The sequence below is a fragment of the Heterodontus francisci genome, chromosome 41, assembly GCF_036365525.1.
Source record: "Heterodontus francisci isolate sHetFra1 chromosome 41, sHetFra1.hap1, whole genome shotgun sequence".
Taxonomy (NCBI): domain Eukaryota; kingdom Metazoa; phylum Chordata; class Chondrichthyes; order Heterodontiformes; family Heterodontidae; genus Heterodontus; species Heterodontus francisci.
Genome location: NC_090411.1, coordinates 31,231,007 through 31,257,588, shown reverse-complemented (window position 1 = coordinate 31,257,588; position 26,582 = coordinate 31,231,007). Strand labels below are relative to the sequence as shown.

Here is a 26,582-nt window from a genome sequence, read left to right as displayed (position 1 = left end):
TGCAGGAGATTACAGAGATAGGGAGGGGCGAGGCCATGGAGGGATTTGAAAACAGGCATGAGAATTTTAACATCAAGATGTTGTTTGACTGGGAGCCAATGCAGGTCAGTGAGCACAGGGGTGACAGGGGAATGGGACTTGGTACGAGTTAAAACATAGGCAGCAGAGTTTTGGATGACTCCAAGTTCACGGAGAGTAGAATATGGGAAACCAGCCAGGAGTGCATTGGAATTGGCAAGTATAGAAGTAACGGAGGCATGAATGAGGGTTTCACGGGCAGTTCACTTGAGACAGGGGCGAAGCCAGGCAATGTCACAGATGTGGAAATAGGCGGTCTTAGCGATGGTACGAAAATGAGGTCAGAAGCTCATCTCAGGGTCAAATATGATATCTGCCAACCTTAGTCCAATGAACCTCTGACCTCTAACCTGAAGACTATATTTGGTATGTGACTGAGAAAAACCGCCTGATTATATTAAAACACAGGATAATATATTTCAGCTACAATAAGTTAATACAAACAGTAGCAATATGTAAATTCAGGATTAATAAATACTATTGTTCAAAGTATAAACATAATTTTTTACATGCAATCCATAAAACTTAGTGAAATAATTTATATATTTTATATATTTACAAACATATAGATAACACCAGATAAAGTGAGGGGGTGGGGGGGGGGGGGGTGGGGGGTGGATAAGAGAGTTCAAATGTCACATTCTTCCAGTCCGATTAATCAACGTGCAAACGCACGAGGTGTTTATCCGTATCCAGCGCCAGCCCGCCTGCTTTTGGGCATCCATGGTAAGTGCCCGCACGTAGGACTGCTTGGTCTTGCACTCGGAGATCCAGTGCCTCTTGTCAACGCCCCTGCAGCCCCCCTGAGCAGTGGAGGACTGCTCGTTGCATTTTGTCTCGTAAAAGTACTGCTTGAGGGGGCCCGTGGATGTGGGCACCTCAATCATGACAGTCACCATCTTCCCGTGAACATCCACCGCCATTTTCCGGTCCGTCACCCAGCGGCTGATGCTGTCGCAGACTGAGAGGTCCCCCCTCCGGGAGGGGTCGACATTGCTGACCCCCGCCTGCCTCTTCACCCTCAAAGTCCGGTTCGCCACCTCAGCCTGGCTCAAGGACTCCTCCATGATAAACAGCAAGGGCGGGACCCCCGGAGGCTGGGCGGCCAAGGTCACCCTCGGAGAATAGAAGTCCCACTCCTTCCCCGAAACATCGGCGCCGACACCCTGGATATCAGGGACCACGTCCTCGAGGAGATACTCGCTGTCGGCCGCCTCATCCACCATCTCGCTATCGTACAATTGGGTTTCCCGCACGATTACCTCCTGAGGAGATCCGTGGCCTTGCAGAGCGGTGTTTGATTGCAAAGGGGCAGCTTTGACGCTTCCGAGATATAAAACAACCATGGCGTAAAGGAGGGTGATCATTACTCTACCCACCTCACAGACCTGTGAAGAAAGAACAGACCCAAAGGTTTAGATATTGAACAATGTCAGCAGGGAATAAAAGCGTTAAATTATGAGGACAAGTTGCATAAACTAGGCTTGTATTCCTCGAGTCCAGAAGATTAAAGGGTGATCTAATTGACGTTTAACATAGTTAAAGGAGTTGATGTGTCGATAGAGAGAAATAATGTCCTCTGTTGTGATGGGGCGGATTTGGGGGGAGTCCAGAACAAGGAGTTTAAACTTAAAATTAGAGCCAGGCCATTCAGGGGTGATGTCAGAAAGCACTTCTTCACACAAAGGGGAGTGTAAATCTGGAACTCTCTCTCCCAATTGAAAATGTCAAGACTGAGATGGATAGATTTTTGTTAGGTAAGGTAACAAGGGTTATGGAACCAAGGCGGGTAGTTGGGAGTTAAGATGCATATCAGTCTAATTGAACAACAGATCTGCCCTCCTCCTGTTTCCATGCTCCTATGAGTGTGCTGCGACTCTTTAATGCTGCGGCTCTTTAATACTGCAGCTCTTTAATGCTGCAGCTCTTTAATGCTGTGGCTCTTTAATGCTGCGGCTCTTTAATACTGCAGCTCTTTAATACTGCAGCTCTTTAACGCTGCAGCTCTTTAACGCTGCAGCTCTTTAACGCTGCAGCTCTTTAATGCTGCGGCTCTTTAATACTGCGGCTCTTTAATACTGCAGCTCTTTAACGCTGCAGCTCTTTAACGCTGCAGCTCTTTAATGCTGCAGCTCTTTAGTTTTAGTTTTAGTTTAGTTTAGAGATACAGCACTGAAACAGGCCCTTCGGCCCACCGAGTCTGTGCCGACCATCAACCACCCATTTATACTAATCCTACACTAATTCCATATTCCTACCACATCCCCACCTGTCCCTATATTTCCCTACCACCTACCTATACTAGTGGCAATTTATAATGGTCAATTAACCTATCAACCTGCAAGTCTTTGGCATGTGGGAGGAAACCGGAGCACCCGGAGGAAACCCACGCAGACACAGGGAGAACTTGCAAACTCCACACAGGCAGTATCCAGAATTGAACCCGGGTCGCTGGAGCTGTGAGGCTACAGTGCTAACCACTGCGCCACTGTGCAGCTCTTTAACGCTGCAGCTCTTTAATACTGCAGGTACCAATTAAACCCATCACCTGCCCATCAAAGGAACAAAAGTGGGCATCACTCAGTTATGCGACTCACCTACTGGTGGAAATCTTTCATTATTTGCCCTTTTGAATGTTTCCGTTCGATTCTCTCTCAGAGTGGGGTGTTTCTGAGTCCCAGTCCAGAGTGAGCACAAGCTGATGCTCCCAGTGCAGCACCGAGCGAGTGCTGCACGGTCGGAGGTGCTGTCTTTCGGATGGTACATCATGCTCACACTACTCCCTGGTCAAGCATTGTGCAAGGGTTCTTAAGTAGCTCATGTTCAGCTCCGACTGCAGGCGGAATGTCTAACGGGGCAGTCAGATTTAACACTAGACATTTCAAGAGGGGTCTGTTCACAGACTCTTAAATCTTTCACACTCCAAATAGTAGCCACAGTATTTGGAGGAAGGACTCCTCCATGAGATGTCACCTTGTTGTGGAATCTGCTAACAACAGGTTCATTATTCCCCTCTGTCCAAAACTAGGGGCCATGAATATAAGACAGTCACTAATAAATCCAATTGGGAATTCACGAGAAATCTCTTTACCCAGAGAGTGGTGAGAATGTGGAACTCGCTACCTCAGGGAGTGGTTGAGGTGAAATAGCATAGATGCATTTATGGGGAGGTTAGACAACCATATGAGGGAGAAGGGAGTAGTGGGTTACAATGATAGATTTAGATGAGGAAAGACAGGACGAGGCTCGAGCAGAGCTTAAAAGCTGGTATGGACCAGCTGGGCTTTTCCTTGCCTTATATCCTATGAAATCCTACCAACACACGGACTGCAGCGGTTCAAGAAGGCAGCGCATTACCACCTTCTCAAGGGCAATTAGGGATGGGCAATAAATGTTGGCCTGGCCAGCGATGCCCACAAACCATGAACGAATAAAAAATACTGCAGCCCTAGACTATGACTTGACGTCTGAACCAGAAGCCTGGGCAGCTCAGTCCCATCCTCAACCACTTGCTCACTGGGTTGTAGCTTGGATTTTGTGGGTTTGTTTTCATTATTGCTGATATAACCCTAAATCAGAACACCCGATACCAAAAGAAAATTAGAATTGCATTTAATTGGAATTGCTTTCAAAACAACAGGACATCCCAAAACGCTTTACAGCCAATGAAGTACTTTTGAAGTGTAGTCGCTGTTGTAATGTAGGAAACACAGCAGCCAATTTGCGCACAGCAAGATTCCACGAAAAGCAATGAGATTTTAGGTGTTGGCTGTTTTTTTGGAATTTTGATTGAGGGATAAATATTGACCAGGACACTGGGAAGAACACCCCTGCTCTTCTTCAGAATACTGCCGTGGAATCTTTTACCTCCAGCTGAGATCGCAATATCTCATCCAAAAGACTGCGCCTTTGACAGTGCAGCACTCCCTCAGTGCTGCACTCGAGTGTCAGCCTAGATTACATCCTGCAGTCTCTAGAGTGGGTCTTGAACCCACAGGTGACACCAATGAGGATCCGGTTGGCGCTTATATTCAATTCCATTCATTCAGAAAGAAAGAGCTGTCTTGGGGTTGCGTTAATTGTCTGAACCTTGCTGACCAGAGCTCTGCCACCGTGGGCGATAATCCACGAGCTGTTGACCCCTGCATAAACTGGAGCCCTGACTGGCAGGCGGCCTGCATGTAAGTGTGTAACATCAAATTCACAAATAGAAACAGGCCATTCGGCCCATGTGGTCCATACTGTTTATGTCCCACATGAGCCTCCTCCCACCCCATTTCATCTCACCCTATCAACAATACCCTTCCATTCCTTTCTCCCTCATGTACTTATCGAGCTTCCCCTTAAATGCACCTACGCTATTCACCTCATCCACTCCCTGTGGTAGCGAGTTCCACATTCTCACCACTCTCTGGGTAAAGAGGTTTCTCCTGAATTCCCTGGATTTATTAGTGACTGTTTTATATTTATGGCCCCTAGTTCTGGTCTCGACCTCAAGTGGAAACATCGTTCTTGGTATACCTCTCTGCAATTACACCCCTCCCCACACACCCCCCTGCCCCTTCCCCCCGAAGGGAATCACACATTCAGTGTGACAAGTTATGGAGAAATGGTAGCCCGTCTCAGAGGGTAAATGTTGCAAATTCCACAAATATTTACAGCTGGTTAGTCAAAGCTCAGTGCAGCTACCTCCAGCTCAAGTGGTAGCACGTTCCTGTCTGCATTAATATTCCACTCAGACAGTGGAATAAAAGGAAGGCAATTTTGCACAACACCGACCTCATTTTCATTGTGATAACTTCCCGTGCTTGCCTTTCACAACCTCAGGACCTCCCGAAGTGCTTTACAGCCAATAAAGCGCATTTTGAAGTGTAGTCACTATTGTAACGTAGGAAACCCAGCAGCCAATTTGCACACAGCAAGCTCCCACAAACAGCAGTGTGTTAATGACACAGATAACCTGTTTTGAGTGATGTTGACTGACAGATAACTCTCGGCCAGTGCACTAGGGAGAACTCCCCTGCTCTTCTTCGAAATAGTGTTGTGGACAAGGGCCTTGGTTTAGTGCCTCATCCAAGAGACGGCATCTCTGACAGTGTGTGTGTGTGTGTGTGTGTGTGCATGAGTGTGTGTGAGCGTGAATGTGTGTGTGTGTGGACAGGATGAAGCTTGTCCCATTCCTTACCTGCCGTGTTCAAAGAGCCCATCGACACTCTCTGTCTCCACTCACACATGAAGCAATGACACTTGGATGAGATACTGAGGGGCTGCAGAACTGCTCCCAACGCAAGTGTTGGCATTTCAAAAGAGAAGCCACATAAATCCACAGTTAACTCACAGCAGCCAGAACATCACTGAGCTCTTGTTCAGACACAGCCTGGGCCCCTCTTGAGTTTAATTCCCTCTCACTGCCACTCCCCACTTACAGTACAGATTTCAACAAAGTGCCCTGGGACAGGGTTAAACGAAACACCAGGCGCATTACGTAACCGTGCAAAAACACTAGGGAATGTCGGAGCTCCACCTGCCTAGGATACTCAAAAAAAAAGGGGGGGGGGTCTTTAAAATAATTGGAGCTTTCTGCAGAAAGAGCAAGGTTTATTAACCCAAAGAGAGAATCAAAACGGTTTCCGAAGCTGCAGAGTGCTCATTCTGTCTCTGACTGCACCCCCAACTTGCACAGTTGCGGCTGGCATTCGTTCTCTTTCTGGGTTTGGGAAAGGCACAGCATCAGAGAAGCAAATCCCTGGCTGCCCTGTGAGGAGAGTGGGTGCCCTGTGAGGAGAGTGGCTGCCCTGTGAGGAGAGTGGCTGCCCTGTGAGGAGAGTGGGTGCCCTGTGAGGAGAGTGGCTGCCCTGTGAGGAGAGTGGGTGCCCTGTGAGGAGAGTGGGTGCCCTGTGAGGAGAGTGGCTGCCCTGTGAGGAGAGTGGCTGCCCTGTGAGGAGAGTGGGTGCTGCTGATTAAAACACAGCTTTTGCCTGCAAGTTGCAGCTAACTCCATCGGGTGGCAGTGCTGCCCGCACAAACCACACAGCCAACTCTGGGCACTTGGGAATACCAAATTTCCCCACCCCCCAGGGTGTGCTTGCCCCCATCTCCCAATCCCACCGACCATCAGGAATTTCTCGCTTGCAAGCCAGAAACTGCGATACAGCGGAGATATGTAAATTCATCGGGCAGTTTTCCAACATGTGTGCTGATAGTTATCAGGGATGTTTCTCTTCTTGAAGGGTGACAAGCTATTTTTCTTGGCAAACTGCAGCGGGCTGAGTCCGGGCTTCTGCCAGCTTGCTGGCATCGCCAAGGGTACTGCAGCTTTCCCCAGACCTCGCCCTGCTGTGGATTTCCCGAAGGCCGTGTATGTCACCCCTGAGAACCTACAATTATGGCAATAATTATATGGCCGGATTAAAGCTCCTCGCCGCTCTCTTATTTACCTGCAGTCAGCGTGCTGCAAGGCTTGACTCATCATTTGGCTTGTGTCCAAAACCAAACACAGGGCAAGAATAGGAGAGAGACGGGCAGGAGGAATGCGATTGCTTTCCGGCGCTGCAGGTATCAGCCAGGACTCATTTGATTGCACTCTGAATCTGCAAGCTGCTGGGCTCAAGTCCCCATCCCCATCAGCACATCCAGCCCCACCACTCCCAGTGCAGTACTGAGGGAGTGCGGCACTGTTGGAGGGGCCGAGTCTCAGATGAGCTGTTAAACTGAGGCCCCGTCTGCCCTCTCAGGTTGATGTTATGTAACAAAAAAAAAATCTCATGCTGAGGACAAAGACCTGTCCCTGTCCAATATTTATCCCTTCGCTCATAATCACCAAAACACACGTGATCTGGTCATTATCACGTTGCTGTTTGTGGGATCTTGCTGTGCGCAGTCTGGCTGCTGCATTTCCTCCAACACTTCAAATAGGCGCTTCATTGGCTGTGACATGTTTTGCTGGGGCTGGGGCAAGAGTTATATAAATGTGATTTTGCTTTTTGTCAAAACTCCAGTCTGAAAAAAGCAAAAGTGCACAATCTGCTGTACAAACTATCACTTCCTTTGATCGTTTAGTTATCTCAGCGTGAATGTACTTGTGTTGGGGACATGACGATGGAGATTGAGGGGTGTCATTGTCCTTTATGGTCAGTAGGAAGGGTTGTTGTGCTGGGGCTTCACTTTATCCCATTGTTGAATAAAGAAAGGGAAGCAAACCCCAGTTATTTTTGTCCAGGAAGCTCATTCAAAAAAATATTCTATGGAGTCCTGTTGCAAAGACAGAGGGATAGGATTGAGCACAGTAAGAGTGGGACAAGGTCTACAAGAAAGTGCAGAATGGCAAAAGACCATTGAGCTCAGCCTGTCCTACAAACGGTGGGGTGTCCAACCATCACAGAGTCTCCCCGTTGGGAGAAGGGGGAGGGACGGACTAGGGACCGACCGCAGGAAATCTGTGCAAAGTTTCTTCCCCACGCCTGGCTCGACATTGTGACCAGTCAGACAGCGTACTGTCCCTTTAAGGGTCAAGAGATGGTGAAGGGCCTAGTGAGAAGTTGAGATTGAGATCACGAAAGGGGGCGGGTGTGTCTGAATTCATCTCCCTGTATCTATAGTTACGAAAATCTGTATACTATCTTCTGGAGTCTGCGTCTGAATCCAATCCAGACTGATGGATCAAAATGTTTCTCCTTTAGGTGGCTGTGAGGCACTGAGCAGAGAGATGTCAGCATGACTCAGCGGGTAGCATCTTGTGGAGTCAGAGGATGTGGGTTCAAGCCCCACTCCAGAGCCTTCAGCACAAAATCTGAGCTGATGCACCCAGTGCAGTACTGAGGGAGTGCTGCACTGTCAGAGGTGCCTCCTTTCAGATGAAACATTAAACTGAGGCCACTTCTGCCCTCTCAGGTGCGTGTAAGAAAAAAAATTCACCTCATTATTACGAAGAAAAGCAGAGGGAGTTCTTCCCCGGTGTCCTGGCCAATATTTATCTCTCAACCAACTGCTAAGCCAAATGATCTAGTCATTTACCTCATTGCTGTTTGTGGGATCTTGCTGTGCGCAAATTGGCTTCCGCATTTCCTACTTTAGAACAGCAACGACACTTCAAAAGTACTTCATGGGCTGTGAAGCACTTTGGGAGGTCCTGAGCTCATGAAAGGCGCTATATAAATGCAAGTTCTTTCTATCTGTCCTAGTTTCTGGTGGGCGTGGGTCTTTTACCCCCACGTGACAGCGCCAGGACGAGACCTATGGAGTGACTCACTGTCGTGTATCGCATGTGCACATGAAGCAGGGAGAGATAAGTTAGTGGTAATTATCGGCAACAGTTGTGGAAATGCCATAGACATTGCCGAAACGCACCCTGAGAAGATGCAGCCTGTAACATCATCGTTTCACCAACAGTGACGACTATAGACAGTGACAACTGGCACTGGCTCCTCCAAGAGAAAGCTTCTCACCAATTGACACAATATCCTGAGCTCAGATACTGTATGGGTTAGATACAGAGTAAAGCTCCCTCTACACTGTCCCATCAAACACTCCCAGGACAGGTACAGCACGGGGGTTAGATACAGAGTAAAGCTCCCTCTACACTGTCCCATCAAACACTCCCAGGACAGGTACAGCACCAGGGTTAGATACAGAGTAAAGCTCCCTCTACACTGTCCCATCAAACACTCCCAGGACAGGTACAGCACGGGGGTTAGATACAGAGTAAAGCTCCCTCTACACTGTCCCCATCAAACACTCCCAGGCCAGGTACAGCACGGGGGTTAGATACAGAGTAAAGCTCCCTCTACACTGTCCCCATCAAACACTCCCAGGCCAGGTACAGCACGGGGGTTAGATACAGAGTAAAGCTCCCTCTACACTGTCCCATCAAACACACCCAGGATAGGTACAGCAAGGGTTAGATACAGAGTAAAGTTCCATCTACACTGTCCCATCAAACACTCCCAGGCCAGGTACAGCACAGGGTTAGATACATGATTTAACTGAATGGCATAATAAGCTTGAGGGGCTGAATGGCCTCGTCCAAGAGAAAGCTTCTCACCAATTGACACAATATCCTGAGCTCAGATACTGTATGGGTTAGATGCAGAGTAAAGCTCCCTCTACACTGTCCCATCAAACACTCCCAGGACAGGTACAGCACGGGGGTTAGATACAGAGTAAAGCTCCCTCTACACTGTCCCATCAAACACTCCCAGGACAGGTACAGCACCAGGGTTAGATACAGAGTAAAGCTCCTTCTACACTGTCCCCATCAAACACTCCCAGGCCAGGTACAGCACGGGGGTTAGATACAGAGTAAAGCTCCCTCTACACTGTCCCATCAAACACACCCAGGCCAGGTACAGCACGGGTTTAGATACAGAGTAAAGTTCCATCTACACTGTCCCATCAAACACTCCCAGGCCAGGTACAGCACAGGGTTAGATACATGATGTAACTGAATGGCATAATAAGCTTGAGGGGCTGAATGGCCTCGTCCAGATCCTTTATACGTTCCTTATCCACCAAATCAGTGAACCTGTCAATAAACTGACCTCACAGATACAGATTAGCAAATAAAGCACTACTTAAACTTGCCAATAAAACTCACAGATAATTACCATCCTGATCCAGATTACATTGACCATGACAATGGTTGATGTTGAGGTCAAGTCAATACCTATGTCAGCTCTAGGAGAGGACTCATGTGAGAAATAGAAATAGTAACACTGGTGCAGTATCAGGGGCTGTTCTGAAATGGGGGTTTAGTTACATTGGGCAGTATAGAGGGAGCTTCAATTTGCATCCTACTCATGCGGGGTTAGATACATGATCTAACTGAATGGCATAATGTGCAATTCTTGATGGGGCAGTGAAGAGGCAGCTGCCTGAACAGTGTATGGCAACACGGCTTTCTTCTGCATCTGCCCTGAGTTGTGAGCACTTGATGCTGACATCAGATGCTTGAAGAATGAAAAATGCTTTCCGAGCACAACTTTCTCCCATCATCCTCCTAAAAACATTTGATTTTGTGCCAGTGATTCTGAATCTACAATGTTCCCAACTCGCAGGTCTGTTAGAAAAGGGAAGTGGATATGAGGCAATAAAACAGGGACAGAGGGAATATTGCAGAAGGAAATTCACGCTCCTTCCAGCATCCCTGTTTATTCAGCAGGGTAAGGATTACTCACTGTGCAACTGTACGGAGTTACTATTTGTTCAGCAGGGTAAAGATTACTCACTGTGTAACTGTACGGAGTTACTATTTGTTCAGCAGGGTAAAGATTACTCACTGTGCAACTGTACGGAGTTACTATTTGTTCAGCAGGGTAAAGATTACTCACTGTGCAACTGTACGGAGTTACTATTTGTTCAGCAGGTTAAAGATTACTCACTGTGCAACTGTACGGAGTTACTATTTGTTCAGCAGGGTAAAGATTACTCACTGTGCAACTGTACAGAGTTACTATTTGTTCAGCAGGGTAAAGATTACTCACTGTGCAACTGTACGGAGTTACTATTTGTTCAGCAGGGTAAAGATTACTCACTGTGCAACTGTACAGAGTTACTATTTGTTCAGCAGGGTAAAGATTACTCACTGTGCAACTGTACGGAGTTACTATTTGTTCAGCAGGGTAAAGATTACTCACTGTGTAACCGTACGGAGTTACTATTTGTTCAGCAGGGTAAAGATTACTCACTGTGCAACCGTACGGAGTTACTATTTGTTCAGCAGGGTAAAGATTACTCACTGTGTAACCGTACGGAGTTACTATTTGTTCAGCAGGGTAAAGATTACTCACTGTGCAACCGTACGGAGTTACTATTTGTTCAGCAGGGTAAAGATTACTCACTGTGCAACTGTACGGAGTTACTATTTGTTCAGCAGGGTAAAGATTACTCACTGTGCAACTGTACGGAGTTACTATTTGTTCAGCAGGGTAAAGATTACTCACTGTGTAACTGTACGGAGTTACTATTTGTTCAGCAGGGTAAAGATTACTCACTGTGCAACTGTACGGAGTTACTATTTGTTCAGCAGGGTAAGGATTACTCACTGTGTAACTGTACGGAGTTACTATTTGTTCAGCAGGGTAAGGATTACTCACTGTGTAACTGTGCAGAGTTCCTGTTTAAATCTGCATAAAATGATCTTGTAATAGCCATTGCTCTGATGTGAGGATTACAAATGTTGCTGTTGATGATCAGAGTGCGCAGTAAATAAATACTGACTCTGACATGAAGCAAGATACCTAGAATAAGGTATATGATAGTAGTGTGGAATTACAGAATGTGAGAGACAGAAAAAGAAAGAGCTGTATTTATATAGCACCTTTCACAACCACCGAATGCCCCAAAGTGCTTTACAGCCAAAGAAGTACTTTTGGAAGTTTAGCCACTGTTGTAATGTAGGAAACGTGACAGCCAATTTGCACACAGCAAGCTCCCACAAGTAGCAGTGACCAGATAATCTGTTTTTGTGATGTTGCTTAAGGGATACATATTGGCCAGGACACTGGGGAGAACTCCCCTGCTCTTCTTCAAAATATTGCCATGGGATCTTTTACATCCACCTGAGAGGGGCAGATGGGCCTTCAGTTTAATGTCTCATCTGAAAGACAGCACCTCTGACAATGCAGCACTCTCTCAGTGCTCTACTGGTTCGTTAGCCTGGATTTTTGTTCCCAAGTGTGTCTTAGACCCATAGCTTCTGACATAGAGGTGAGAGTAACACCAACTGAGCTGACAGAAAGAGAGAGAGAGAGAGAGAGAGAGAATTCACAAAACAGCACAAGAGAACGTGAGAGTGCGAGACAGCACAAGAGAACGAGAAGGAATGCGACGGACAGCACAAGAGAGTGGGAATAAGGAAATAGCACAAGAGAGTGCAAGAGTGAAGAAGTGAAAGAACAGTACAAGGGTATGAAAATGGGGGACACAGCACAAGATGTGTGAGAATAAGACAGAAACAACTGAAGAGAGCATGAGAATGAAAGACATAACTTGAGCCAACAGAGAAAGAGAGAAAGGCAGCAAAGAGAAATCTATGAATGATAGAGAGAACGCAGGAGAGAGAGAGTGGGAGGAGGTGAGAAATGAGTGTGTGAATGTGAGCTAGATGCAGGGAGGTATTGTATTATCTACACGCCCCACATCCTGCTCACAAACATGTCAAGTGAGTCAGTTCTCGAAAACACTGAAAGTTGTCCAGGTTAAACTGTGATTGACAACCTGATGTGCATCTGCACAAAACACAAGGCAGGTGGAGTTTATTTCCTCCAGATAAGCACTCCCAACTCATGCAGTTCACGTCATGCCGATTAACTCCTTTCAAGAGGAACTGGATGAATAGAAAGAATCTTTTATTTTTAATCACACGTTTCTCAGGATTTCCCAAAAGCAATTCAGATTTTTAAAAAAATACTTGAAGCAAAATCACTGCTGCTATGTATGGGTCTTTAAAAAACAAGGCAGCATCAATAAAACAGATTATCTGGTCATTAACTCATTGCTACTCATGGGATCTTGCTGTGCGCAAATTGGATGTAGCGTTTCCTGCATTACAACAGTGACTACACTTCAAAAACACTTGACTGGCTGTGAAGCGCCAAGGGGCATACTGAAGTTGGGAAAGGCGCTATATAAATGCAAGTCTTTCTTTCTTTAGGTGAAGGTCCACTCCTTTCAGTTTTGGTGCTAAGGGACGAATGTTTGCCAAGAAACTGTCATGTTCTTCTTCAAGCTATGTCACTGGGTATTTTACCTGGACAGGCAAGGGGGGGGGGAAATATCGGTTTACCATCTCATCTGAAAGATGGAATCTGTGACCAGGCACTCCTCTGCTCGCCAATAATTGTTCTCAGACTATTTCAACATCTCCTCCCTGCCCAAAGACATCCCTTGTGTGCGAATGAAGCTCAGAAACTTGCTCCTAGCACTCTAACAGAGCTCAGACATAACCAATCACAGAAACACATCCAATCGTAATCACAGGGATGAAGCTCGATGTTAGCTCAAAGAGCAGTGTCTCATCTTTGTTTCAAGCATTTTCCAGTCTTATCAAAGAAGCACATTCAGAGGCAATGGGAGAAATAAATTTGGAGAGGGCAGCATTGATAGCAAGAGAGGGGAAGGGTTCTGAAAGCTAACAGAAATAGATCTCACTGTTATGATGGGAAAACTGGATTGGTTGGTCGGGAAAAGCAAAATATTGCAGATGCTGGAAATCTGAAATAAAAACAAGAAATGCTGGAAATACTCAGCAGGTCTGGCAGCATCTGTAGAAAGAGAGACAGAGTTAATGTTTTGAGTTGGATATGACTTCTTCAACTGTGTTGGTAGTTTGTGACAGTTGGGAAGGAAATTAATTGGGAGTTACCATGGATTATGAAGTATAGTAACTGTCCATGATTTAGAAATATAAGTTTAATCGTAGAATCATACAGTGCAGAGACCATTCAGCTTATTGTACCTGTGCCAGCTCATTGAAAGTACTATCCAATTAGTCTTAACTTCTCCCCCTTCAGAACTTTAAGCATCCCAATTAAATCTCCTCTTAACCTTTGTTCTTCTAAAGAGAACAATCCCAGCTTCTCTTGTCAAATTGGGTTTAACAGTTTTAGATCTTAACCACTTCTCCCACATTCTCATGGACATTCTGTAAGGTTTTAGACTTTCTACGGACCCATCATTTCAGCGTCTTTTGCCTTGCACCATCCTCCCTTTTGTAACAATAAGTCCTGCCCTTCACCCTATCACCCAGCTCTCTCCTTTGCTGTTCCCCACCCACTTCCCCCACTCTCTTTCCCTTCCTCTGTACTTGCTTAAAAGCTGTGACGTCTCTAACATCTCCCAGTTTTGATAAAAGCCCATTGACCTAAAACGTTAACTCTGTTTCTCTCTCCACAGACATCACCAGACCTGCTGGGTGTTTCCAGCATTCCCTGCTTTTATTTCTGGGGCTCCCAGTGAGATGGACATCACTGTGGGATGAACCTCTCCTGATTGACCCTGCACGCTGACAACTTTCCCAATGAAGAAACATCTCTAGTTGAGTTTGAATCTTATGTAACCCTGGCACTCAAACATACAGGCTTCTATCTGACAGTGAAATACCAGCCTGTTCTCAACACATGACATCTGGGCTTTAAATAAGGTACTGTAAAGAAAGTAAGAAGGAATTTGCATTTATATAGCACCTTACACTTCCTCAGGACGTCCCAAAGTACTTTGCAATGTCGTCACGTGTTTTATAGGCAAATGCAGCAGTCAGTTTGCACACAGCAAGCCCCACAAAGAGCAATGAGATGAATGACTGGTTAATTTCTTTTTTATTCTTTCGTGAGTTGTGGGCGTCACTGGCCAGGCCAGCATTTATTGCCCATCCCTAATTGCCCTTGAGAAGGTGGTGGTGAGCTGCCTTCTTGAACCACTGCAGTCCATGTGGGGTAGGTACACCCACAGTGCTGTTAGGAAGGGAGTTCCAGGATTTTGATCCAACAACAGTGAAGGAACGACGATATAGTTCCAAGTCAGGATGGTGTGTGACTTGGAGGGGAACTTGCAGGTGGTGGTGTTCCCATGCATCTGCTGCCCTTGTCCTTCTAGGTGATAGAAGTCGCGGGTTTGGTAGGTGCCGTCGAAGGAGGCGTGGTGAGCTGCTGCAGTGCATCTTGTAGATGGTACACACTGCTGTCATTGTGCATCAGTGGTGGAGGGAGTGAATGTTTAAGGTGATGGATGGGGCGCCAATCAAGTGGGCTGTTTTGTCCTGGGTGGTGTCAAGTCTTTGGAGTGTTACTGGAGTTGCAGTCATCCAGGCAAGTGTAAAGTATTCCATCACATTCCTGACTTGTTTCTATTTTTGACAGTATTGATTGAGGGATGATTGTTGGCCAGGACCTAGGAGACCTCCCCTACTCCTATTGCAATAGTGCCAGATAACCGAGAGTCAAACGGGGTCCATTCTCCACAGCAAAACCTGTATTAGCTGTTAGTGAGTCAGTTGTTACCTAAATCCTTAGCTTGGCTCAACTGGTTATCCACACCCACCCCCTTCCCCCATATCAGGGCCAGAAGGTTGTGGGTTCAAGGCCTTCTCAAGGATTTGCACTCATAATTTGGGTTAGCAACTTTACTGCAGTATTGAGAGACTGATGTATAGTTGGATAAGAAGTTAAACTCTCTGGTTTCAGTGGATGTACTGTTTGAAGAAGAGCAGGAGGGCAATTAGATGCGATGTTAAACCAAAGCCTGTTTGCCCTCCGAGGTGGATGTAAAAGATCCCATGATGCTATTTTGAAGGGCGGGAGAGTTCTCCTAGTGTCTTGGCCAATATGTATCCCTCAATCAACATCACTAAAACAGAGTAATGAGCCATTTAACTTACTGTAGGTTGCGGGAGCTTGCTGTGCACAAATTGGCTGCTACGTTTCCTACCTTACAACAGTGACTACACTTCAAAAATGCTTCAATACCTGTAAAGCACTCCTGAGGTTGTGAAATGCAGTATATAAATGCAAGTGTTTTTATGTTTATCTGGTTCTGGTGAGCACAATGATTTAAGCAGCCGACAGTGACCGTGTGTGTTACACTGTACATACACAAAGGAACATTATGGAACTCACTCCAGGCAACAGACCCTGCCAATTATAGTAACAGATTTCAACCTCTGCACGTAAATCAATAACACATTGTGCGCCAAGCAGTTATCCCAGTCTTAATGAGCCTTCACTTTAGTTTATAAACCACCTGAAGCTTTTGAGCCTTTTCAATGGTGGAGGTAATTAAAGATGGCGGCATTCACGGAGAAACCAGTTATACTGTCCACAGCCGTCAGACCAGAGTAATAGCTGGAGCTGTGACTGATGATTTACCATCGGAGGCGCCTGCAAGGGGGCTGCATGAGACCGACAGAAAAACAGCACGCCTGCTGCAAGGAGTCTGCAGCAAAGCTGCACCTCTGCTGCGAGAGATTTTGATGGGAAATATTCCGTGAGAATCCCAGGTCTGCATTGGGGCCACTGAGCCAGAAGATGAACAACTGTTTGGGATTCTTGGCTAGAGAATGTGTTTATCCAGTTTCCCCTTAAAATGTATCGATACTATTTGCCTCAACTACTCCCTGTGGTAGCAAGTTCCACATTCTCACCATTCTCTGGGTAAGGAAGTTTCTCCTGAATTCCTTATTGGATTTATTAGCGATTATCTGATATTTATGACCCCCGAGTTTTGAACAAGTAGAAACATCTTCTCTACATCTACCTTCAGCTTCCACTTTTCTAGGAAAATGAGCTCCCTAGCCTGTTCAGTCTCTCTTGATAGGTATAATCTCTCAGTTCTAATATCATCCTTGCGAGTCTTTTTTGCACCTTCACCAGTGTCTCTACTTCCTTTTTGTAACAGTGAACAGTACTGTAAGTGTGTTCTAACCAAGTTTCTAATATGACATAATATTTAGACAGTCTTATTAATCTCTTGTGATGATACTCAGGTAGATACACCACAGTAGCATTATTCCACATTATATTATTCCGCTGCTAAGGTGGGCCCATGTTTAATGTTGGCCTGTCCCTTTAAATCCACAAAGTTTACTAAATAGGCTCATCCTGAGTTTATATAGGGGCTAACGACTGTTTGTCAGAGAAATTGCTGATTGATGACTACTTGTAAATGGGTGCAAATATAATGGGCCCAATTTTAACTCCTTAAAATAAGGGCAGCAATTTGCTCCTAACGTCAACTTGCTCTTTTGAGCTGGCAAGCAGGATGCTTACAGGAAGGCAAGTGGGATCCTTCTGTAAACACACAGATTGGGCCCTGATGGGCACCAGTGGGACCCGACTGCAAGTTTGGTCGGAGGCCTGAGTCAGCAAAGCAATGATAGTTCCTCCTCAGGCGCAACCCCTACCCCAGGCCCAACCTGCTGGGAGTAGGGGACTGTTCATGAGCCAGAAGAGGCTCAAACAGGTAAGTAATTAAATCTTAGGTCTCCTGGTGGGACTGGAGCCACAGATAGGCCAAGACCTGGTAAGGATGATAAGTTTCTGTCCCTTAAGGGCAGAGTGAGCGAGTTGGGTTCATGGCCACCTGTACTGACACCTGATTTTAATTTTAAACTGAATTCAAATTCTCAAACAGTTGCGGTGGGATTTAAACTCACAATTTCTGGATTATTGGTCAAGTAGCATAACAACGACACTACCAGGAGAATGGCTAAGTTGTTCTGGTATTTTGCATTTTTGCTTTAGAAGGTTAAGGCTTAACTGTGACAAACACACACACGCACAATACATCATGCCAACTTAATGTCTCACTATCAGTGCAGAAAGTAAGCTCTACGTCACAGGACTGTGAATCCACTCAGATGTTTAATGTCGATTACAGACCTGCCAAACAGGTGGACAGAAAGAAAAGACTTCTATTTTTATAGCGCCTTTTATGACCTCAGAATGCCCCAAAGCAATTTACAGCCAATGAAATACTTTAAGTGTAGTCACTATTACAATGTAGGAAACACAGCAACCAATTTGCACACAGAAAGCTCCCACAAACAGCAATGTAATAATGACCAGATCATTTTTTTTTAGACAATATTGGCTAAGACATCAATATTAGAACTCCACTGCTCTGAATAGCAGCCAACAGGATCTTTTACATCCGGCTGACAGGGCCTCAGTTTAACATCACATCTGAAAGACAGCGCCTTTTCTTCATTAGAAAGACTGACTCTTCTGTTCAAGTCACTAGAGTAGGATTTGAACCCACAACCTTCCAACCTAGAAACAACAGCACGACCGCTGAGCCCTGTTCGGAATGGATACATGCAGTGCAGGCTTGCTGTGTAATAGGGTGGGATGAAAAAAGTTACATGACACCATACCTCTGCATTCTATAGTCCTGATCCCAGTTCTGATCACATTGGCAGGACTGACTATCCCTTTACTGATTGTGTCCTTTAGTGACACAGCGCCAGTGTTGATCAGACCTATAGCAGGACCTGCAGTGCCTGTAAGAAGACTGACCCACAGACTAACTATCATTTTACTTGACTCTGTCTGCAAACAGGACCGACCCATTACTGCCGATGTAACCAGGAGGACTGGCCTAATGACTGTGTAAATAGCCAGCAGCTGACCATCAATAATAGAACTGATCAATACTGCCACCTGGAACATAGGGTGTGGGAATGTAAATCCAGAGTTGAACACCACATCGCACATGGGGATATTAGGAATGATCGGTATTCCATGAAATTATCTTCTAACAGAGGTCTTAATGCTTTAAGATTAAAATGGGTTAACACATCTATTATTCACTTACACACACACAGCACGGTTTCAATCTCGTCCTCATTACAATACTGCCTACACTTTAAACATACTCCATTGGCTGTGAAGCACTTTGGGACATCCTGAGATTGTGAAAGGCGCTATTTAAATGCAAGTCTTTTCTTTCATGAAATTTTTGCAACATGAACCGTCCACCCGCAGGGATTCTGTGCCTTGGCAACTGGTGCCCAAGTCTCTCTTCCATCTGCCAGACTCCCACTTGCGAACCACCTGCCGTTTCGTCCACCAGCTACATCCGGCTAACACCCACCTCTGAGTAAAAATCCAAACCTAGAAATACAGTGCACAGAATGTGTGTGTCATAGTCATAGAGAGATACAGCACCGAAACAGGCCCTTCAGCCCACCAAGTCTGTGCTGACTATCAACCACCCATTTATACTAATCCTACATTAATCCCATATTCCTACCACATCCCCACCTTCCCTCAATTCCCCTACCACCTACCTACACTAGGGGCAATTTACAATGGCCAATTTACCTATCAACCTGCAAGTCTTTGGCTGTGGGAGGAAACCGGAGCACCCGGCGGAAACCCACGCAGTCACAGGGAGAACTTGCAAACTCCACGCAGGCAGTACCCAGAACTGAACCCGGGTCACTGGAGCTGTGAGGCTGCGGTGCTAACCACTGCGCCACTGTGCTGCCCGGAGGCGTGTGTGTGCGTGTGCGCGTGCGTGACCCCTGAAGGAGGCCAGAAGGGATTTAATTGTAATCGGACTCAAATTATGGGTCTATCACTTGGTGCTGCAGAGACGCACTCAGTCAAACCATCATGAATAAAATTCAAGCAAGGCGGCAGTGATGCTTTATTGCAGCCTAGTGCTTTCCTCCTGACTCCATGCACAGATGAAAGTATCTCCACAACTGGCCCTGCACCCTTTCAGGTGTCAGCTGTGGCGCAGTGGGTAGCACTCTCACCTCTAAGCCCCATGGTCATGGGCTCACAACCCCTACTCCAAAGATATTAGCTCGAAATCCAGGCAGATACTTCAATGCAGTACTGAGGGAGAGCAGCCCTGTTGGAGGTGCCGTCTTTTGGATGAGACCTTAGAGTAGGGGCAGCTTTCCATGAGGCCAATATTTATCCCTCAACCAACATCACTAAAAACAGATTATCTGGTCATTACCACATTGCTGTTTTTTGGGAGTTTGCTATGCACAAATTGGCTACATTACAACAGTGACGACACTTCAAAAGTACTTTGATGGTTGCAAGATGCCTTGGGCTGTCTGAAGTTGTGAAATGCGCTATAAAGTTTTCTCCTAAATGCCATTTCACGTGCAACTGCAATGAACTGGTTGTATGCTGAGTCACTGCACCGTCTCATTCCCACATCAAGTGATTTTTGTTTTCTCTCAATGACGTGCTCTCCTCTTCTACTTTTCTCTCCTGAAGGTGCTCCTAACCCATGTGGTAACACGATCATGTCGTGCCCAGTGAGCTTCAAGAGGCCGATTGACCGCTGGGTGCATCACAGCCTAGCCCACTCCTGTTCTCACCTGGCGCACACTCTTTAAAGCAGGAGTAAAGACACTGGCTGAATTTCCTCCCTCTGCCCATCACTGTCTCTCCGCCCAGAGATCAATTCTCATGCCCCCTTCATTGTGCCCTGCTAAGCTCAGCCTCTCCAGCAGGGCTTCATAGCTGGGCCATTCCTGGGCCATTAGTACCACACCCACGTGATGTGCTCAGCCACAACGCCATCAAGGCGCCTGCAGCCAGTTCTGTTTGCAATTGCTGGCAAGTAAACATGTACGATGACAGAGAGCTGGAAAATCAGAGCAACTTTCATCCTCACACATTGCTTTAATTCTGCAGCAGCCAATCCCCTCCATCCCAGAACACTTTCTATTTCTGGAAAGACGCACAGAAACTGCACAAAGTGAAGGGGAAAAAAACCCAAAACTCTCCACCTGCCTTAGCTCTGCGCAGTAATCGAAAACAGGTTCCCCTTAACTTTGTTCTGTGGGCAGTTTTCAAACCTTTAACATGGGCTCTGGCACCTCAGCCCCATTCAAGAATCTCACCGCAGTCAAATTCTCATGCTCCCTCGAGATTCCCAACGCCAAAGGGAAAATGCCTGGTATTGGTGGCCCATCCCAAAATTCCTTTCCATGGGAATGATGCGTGGTTATTTTTACCGGCTATTGCGGATTGCTGCCTATTACCCAGAATTAATGCAGGCCCTGCTTTAAAATTTTCGTTCTTGCATTTCAACTCCCTCCCAAGTCTCACCCCTTCCTACCACCATAACCTCCTCCAGCCCCACGTCTCTCCCAGATCTGTGCATCTCCAATTCTGACCACTGGCTAATCCCTGATTTTAATCGCTTCACCATTGGCAGCCAAGCCTCCAGTTTCCTGAGTGCTAGGTTCTGAAATTCGCCTGTCTCTCCTCCTTTAGCATGTGCCTTAAAACCTACCTCTTTGACTAAGCTTTTGGTCACCTGTCTGACATTTTGCTGGATTTACTTCAGTAGAGATACAGTCAGTAATACAGGGCACTGAGGCAGGAGAAGGAGAGGTTATTGAGTGACAGTGAGAGACAGCCAGAGTAACATCAGAACAGATACAGTTTTGTAATAGAGTCATCGAGTCATTATGGCACAGAAGGAGGCTATTCAGCCCATTGAGTTCATGCTGGCTCTCTGTAGAGCAATCCAGTCAGTCCCATTCCCCCGGTCTATCCCCATAGCCCTGCAAGTTTATTTCCTTTTGAAATCATTGATCTCCACTTGCACCACCCTCATAAGCAGTGAGTTCCAGGTCATTACTGACTTTGTTGAAAATGCTGGGGTCCCTTTAATTAACCAGGACTTACTTCAGAGTTAATAGAGGCGATGCTCATTGCAGCTTGTATTTAAGGGCTGAGTTTTTCCTCAGTAGAGAGAGTCACTTCTGGACAGGGAGTTCGTCCAGAACGGAGTGTGGAAATTGGTGTTTGTACTGAACCGTGGACTGAGAATCAAACAGTTGTGGATCACAGACTGTCTGCTGCTTCCTGATTTTGGTGAATGGCTATCTGCCAATTGATCAATTACGACTCTGTGTAAAGAAGTGCTTCCTCACATCCCCCCACCCCCCCACCGCCCCCCGTTTCGCTTGCCCAAAATGTTACATTGGGTTCTGAAATTCATCTATTCTAATATGAAACACAAACAACATTTTATGGATGTTGCATGATTGAGTACCATGTAAAAACAATTTCTAAAGGCTTGCAATTTTAGTTCCACTTTTTTTTTCCCGCCCATCTTCCAATTCCCCATGTCAGGACTGAACCGTTTTTAGTTTAAACTGAAAGTCTACGTTGATAAAACAACACTGGGTTAAAAATTTGCAAACTCATCTGTAGGAAATAAAGTCCAAGGAAAAAGACACAGTACATAAAGCTTCTGTTGACTACAAAAAAGACACCACCTTCACCCAACAAAAATCTATCAATCTCAGTCTTAGAAGCTCCAATTGGTCCCCATCATCCAAAGCCTTGTTGTGGGGTGGGGAAGTTGCAGATTTTCACTCCCCTTTGTGTGAAAACGTACTTCCTGATTTCACTCCTGAATGGCCCTGAGCTCTCATTTAAAGAGCATGCTCCCCATTCTTGATTTCCTCATCAGATGAAATAGTTTCCCTGCATCTACCTTTTCAAATCCTTTTAACGTTTTAAACACCTCAATCTGATCACCCCTCCATCTCCTATGCTCAGGGGAATACATACCAAGTTTATGCAACCTGTCCTCATAATTTAACCTTCTGAGCCCCAGTATTCTGCTGAAAATGTGCTGCACCCTCTCCATGGTCGATATATCCATCCTGAGATGCAGTACAAAAAACTGAGCACAGTTACTCCAACTGGGGTCTGACAAAGCTCTGGACAACCGAAGCTTGACTTCTTCCCTTTGTTACCAGTTCACTTGAGATTAATGACATTCTTGTATGCACCACACAAATGAAGCTTATTGAAGCAGTTACTTTCTTATTGAAACCACAACGTTTGAACTCAATAATATTCTACTAACACAACTTAAGCACCACAACACAAGAAAACATCACAATGTGGTTATCAGTGGGGCTCCAACTAGATTCATTCAGCCAGGCATTCCAGTACAAGTCTGGCACACTGTTCCAGCTGCCCAAACCTCCCACTTCCCTCACCCAAGTGCTCACCAGTGTTGCCACTAGTGTCCCTGGAATGAAAGAAAGACTTGCATTGATGTAGCTCCTTTCACAACCTCAGCCAATAAAGTACTTCTCGAAGTGTAGTGTTGGAGTGTAGGAAAGTGATCGCCAATTTGCACACAGCAAGTGCCCACAAGCAGCAGTGAGATAATAACCACATCAACTGTTCTTTCAGTGATTTTGGTTGAGGGATAAATATTAGCCAGGGCACCAGGGAGAATTTCTCTGCCCGGCTTCAAAATAACGGCCGTGGGATCTTTTACAGCCACTCGAGGGCAGATGGGGCTTAGTTTTAATAAGAAACAGCACCTCTGACAGTGTAGCACTCCCTTAAGGCTGCACTGGGAGTATCAGCTTAGACAGTGTGCTCAAGTCTCTCAAGTAGGACTTGAACTCCTGAGCATCTGACTCAGAGAAAAGGATGCTACCCGCTCAGCCACGTTACTCCCTCAATGGCAGCATGTGGTGTGGTACTAAGCCATGCAGACTAGACGGTCCCAGTTTCATGCTCCAGGTCTGTGCTGAGCTTGCTGACCTCAGCTGAAGCAGTAAAAAAAAACACAGATCTGTAAATCAGTCTCAGCATCCCTTGATTCGGGAAACAGCAAATCATTCAGGGTTCACATCTCTAATCACTCTTTAATCATTCCTGGTGTAAAGCTCATGTGTAAAGGAGGTTACTGGGTGGGGATTGAATTCAATTTGGTTGCAATGGCTCCCATGGTGGAATAGCCTGCCACTGCTCACCGTTAGGGTTCAAGTGCAACAGGCTTCAGCTTTGGCGAGGTATGCTGGGGGTGGGGGGGGGGTGGAGAGATGTCTGTAGATCTGTTACCCCAAAAAGACCCAATGCTTTGAGGAAGAGGATGGGTGAGGGGGGGCTGGAAATTGGAGGGGATATATTTTATTGAAAAGAAAGATTAAGGATGTCACAATTTTCATCGGGGAGAACCCCTCCTACCTCCCCACCCTCCCTCAGCTACTCATTCAATCATATTTTCTGGTTTGTGGGATCTTGCTGTGCCCAAACCAGTTGCTGCATTTTCCCACATAACAAGTGAATGTGTTTCAATTGGTGATCCACTGGGACATCCCAAGGATGTGACATATAAATGCACCATCTTTTTTAGATTGCTACAGAGTCCCTCCTAGTCTCTCAGTTCCTCTGTTCAGCTAGGGGCTACATAAACTACACACGTCGTGATACCTCAACCAATGCAGGACCCCAAAGCCCTTTCCCGGCACATCACGACCTTCCACTGCCTGAGGGAATGCAAAGCTAGTGCATCTGTCTAATGTTGCCCAATATGTATTTCATTATAAACGTCTGATAATTAGGATAAAACTGGGAAAAGAACATCGTATTGGAAGCAGCCTTACATTTGGGAAAACGAATTCAGTTGGAGTTCAGACTGAATTCCTGCTGTGAAAATTACCAATTACTTTAATGCAAAATGTCGCAGAAACAGTTTTCACTTGCTGATGTGAAACCTAAACTCACAAGCACAAAGCAAACACCCTGGCCTGTAATGAACAGTTTGTGGCATATGGTTTCCTCATGAAACAGAGTAGAATTAATCCAGAGACTTGAGCACGTAACCCTGGCTGACGCTCCAATGCAGTACTGAGGGAGTGCTGCACTGTCAGAGGTGCCATGATTCGGTTCAGATATTAAATCGAGGCCCTCTCGGGTGGACGCACAAGAGCACTATTTTAAAGAAGACCAATTGAGTCAATATTTAACCCTTAGTCAACATCATTAAAAAAAACAAATTATCTGGTCACTATTACTTTGCTGTTTGTGGGATCTTACTCTGTGCAAATTGGCAGCTACGTTTCCTATATTACAACAGTGACTACGCTTCAAACAAGTACTTAATTGGCTGTAAAGCGCTTTGGGAGGTCCTGAGGTCATGAAAGGTGCTATAGAAATGCAAGTTCATTCGCTAAATGTGATGGTCTGTAGTCCAGAACAGAGGCAGACGCAGACCAGAGTAGAAACCTGTGCAAATCTGCAGATGTATGCAACCTTAACGTCCTGTTCAAATCCCTCCTAATTTTATCTCCTCAGAGCCATACTGTTGAGATCATGTCAACAGTGGGTTTTACTGGTTGCAAATCCCATCAAAAGTCTTGTGGATCCTGCCTGCTCCCAGAGAATACACAGTTTATTGTACAAACCGATTGCTAAAATGGGATGGGGCTTTGATCACGGATGTTTGCTCACTGAACCTTCCTTTAAACATTGATTCTTGTGATGAAGAAAAAAAATTCCAAACCATACCTTTTGTAAAATCAGGGAGTGTTTGTATCCGAGCAGGGAACCCATTCTGAATGAGGCATCACTGAGCACCTTTTACAACTAACACTCGGTAAACAGGTGCTGAAAAGCAGAATCCCAAAGGCAGTCTACAGCTCTCATTAAAACAAAAAAATCCGAGGCAGAAAAATGTCTGTTCACACAAAGCACACAATGTTGTTTAAACTTCATGTCCAGACGCAATCCAAGTAAAGGTGAAATAATTTAATCTGACTACAGACACATTGCTCAGAAACATCTGTAAACAAGAATATGTCAATGAGCAAAAAAAAAACAACAAACTCCAACCCCTAAATTTCCACCAGGACTTGGGTCAACCCCAAGGAGCCAATTTATTGGAGGAGTTTTAATAGCAATATTTACAGACAATCCCCTTGGGGAAACTGGACACAAGAGACTGTCAGAGGCCAGAATCCAATACAATTTAAACTGATGAAGTGTTTAACAATGGTTGAAGTCTTCTAACCTTATAACTTTGACAAGCTGCATCAGTGGGCATTAGCTGGCTGGATCTCTGATGTCTTGTTGACTGAGGGTGAGGAAGGGGTGGCGGGAAGCTAACCCTCTCTCTCCAAGTAATTTTTCCTCTTAACATGCCTGGAAGATGCAGCGTGGAAGTGACATTCCTCAGGATGGTCTCCAGGACATGTTTACAGCGGACTGGGTTCTGCCGAAGGGAGACAAAGGTGGGAGTTTGAACTGGGGTTGGGACCCAAAAGGGGAAAAAATGCCAGGGCGACTCACATTTCCTATAAAATCTTTATAACTTGTGGCTCTGGCAGGGATCAATTTCACACCGGAGGAGCTCTTTTAAGGGCTGAACGGGGCCATGAAATTTTTTTTTCGTGAAAAACACCATGGACCAGCGCAGAAAGAGAATTGCAGTTTCCGCCTTAAAATAGGCAACAGTTCTCAGAGAAAAAAAACTCCTGAAATTTTAAATGGAACCATTTATAGCTGAAACGCTATAACCTCAACTTTTGCATGGAGACATAGTGAAAAAGGATGCGGTGAAAACGTTGGACAAGCTCGTTTAAGAGCAAATGTGCCCTTCACGTTTGATTTGGGAGGGAACTTTTTTGTTTTAATGAGATATTCAAGTTTATTTTGTCATTGAAAGAGTTGGTAGAGAGAGAGACGGTTAGTGGGTGGGGGGTGGGGGGAGGTTCAGACTGCAGGGCTGCTAAAATGTGTATCTGAATAATGTTTTTTCTGTGTGACACTCAACTAGGATAATGTATAATTCATGCAGATTAAAAAGCCCGCGTTTATTCAGGAATACCATCCCCAGTTGTAAAAGGATTGATGTCTTTTGAACAATCCCGTTTAGCCTTTGAAAAAAAATGCAATTAAATTAATGCAGTCATCCCTTATTAATGAACTTATCAATTTTCAGTGTCATTAACGGACACAGTCAGGAGCAGTCAGCCAGTTCCAAGCGGGTTTATTTATTAAGATAACACACAACAACACACACACATTTATTCTTACCGTCTGGGAGTTGGTTTGATCCCAAACCAGACTTGGAAAAAACACGCACGCTTAGAGGCGGGCTCCCCCGGAATCCTGGATCTCATGCAAGTCGATTAGAATCGATCCGATTGCCCTGTCAGCCCCGTGGGGTGCAGGATGCAAGGTGAGCTTTTGGTTCCGTGCCATGTTGAGCGGAGCTGA

At 45.7% G+C, this 26,582-nt stretch overlaps 1 protein-coding gene across 2 annotated transcripts; it reads right to left on the bottom strand.

The window, feature by feature from the left end:
• Positions 1 to 595: 595 nt before the first annotated feature.
• Positions 596 to 26,582, bottom strand: LOC137353671 (neurotrophin-4-like). Of its 2 annotated transcripts, none has more exons than XM_068020032.1 (2): positions 26,400 to 26,582; positions 596 to 1,466 (listed from the first exon to the last, which is right to left on the bottom strand). In XM_068020032.1, the coding sequence occupies exon 2, from the start codon at positions 1,443 to 1,445 to the stop codon at positions 714 to 716; it is 732 nt and encodes a 243-aa protein (XP_067876133.1). In that variant the 5' UTR covers positions 1,446 to 1,466; positions 26,400 to 26,582; the 3' UTR covers positions 596 to 713. The 2 variants fall into 2 exon arrangements, with proteins under 2 accessions (XP_067876133.1, XP_067876132.1); XM_068020031.1 differs by lacking the exon at positions 26,400 to 26,582 and adding an exon at positions 25,375 to 25,420.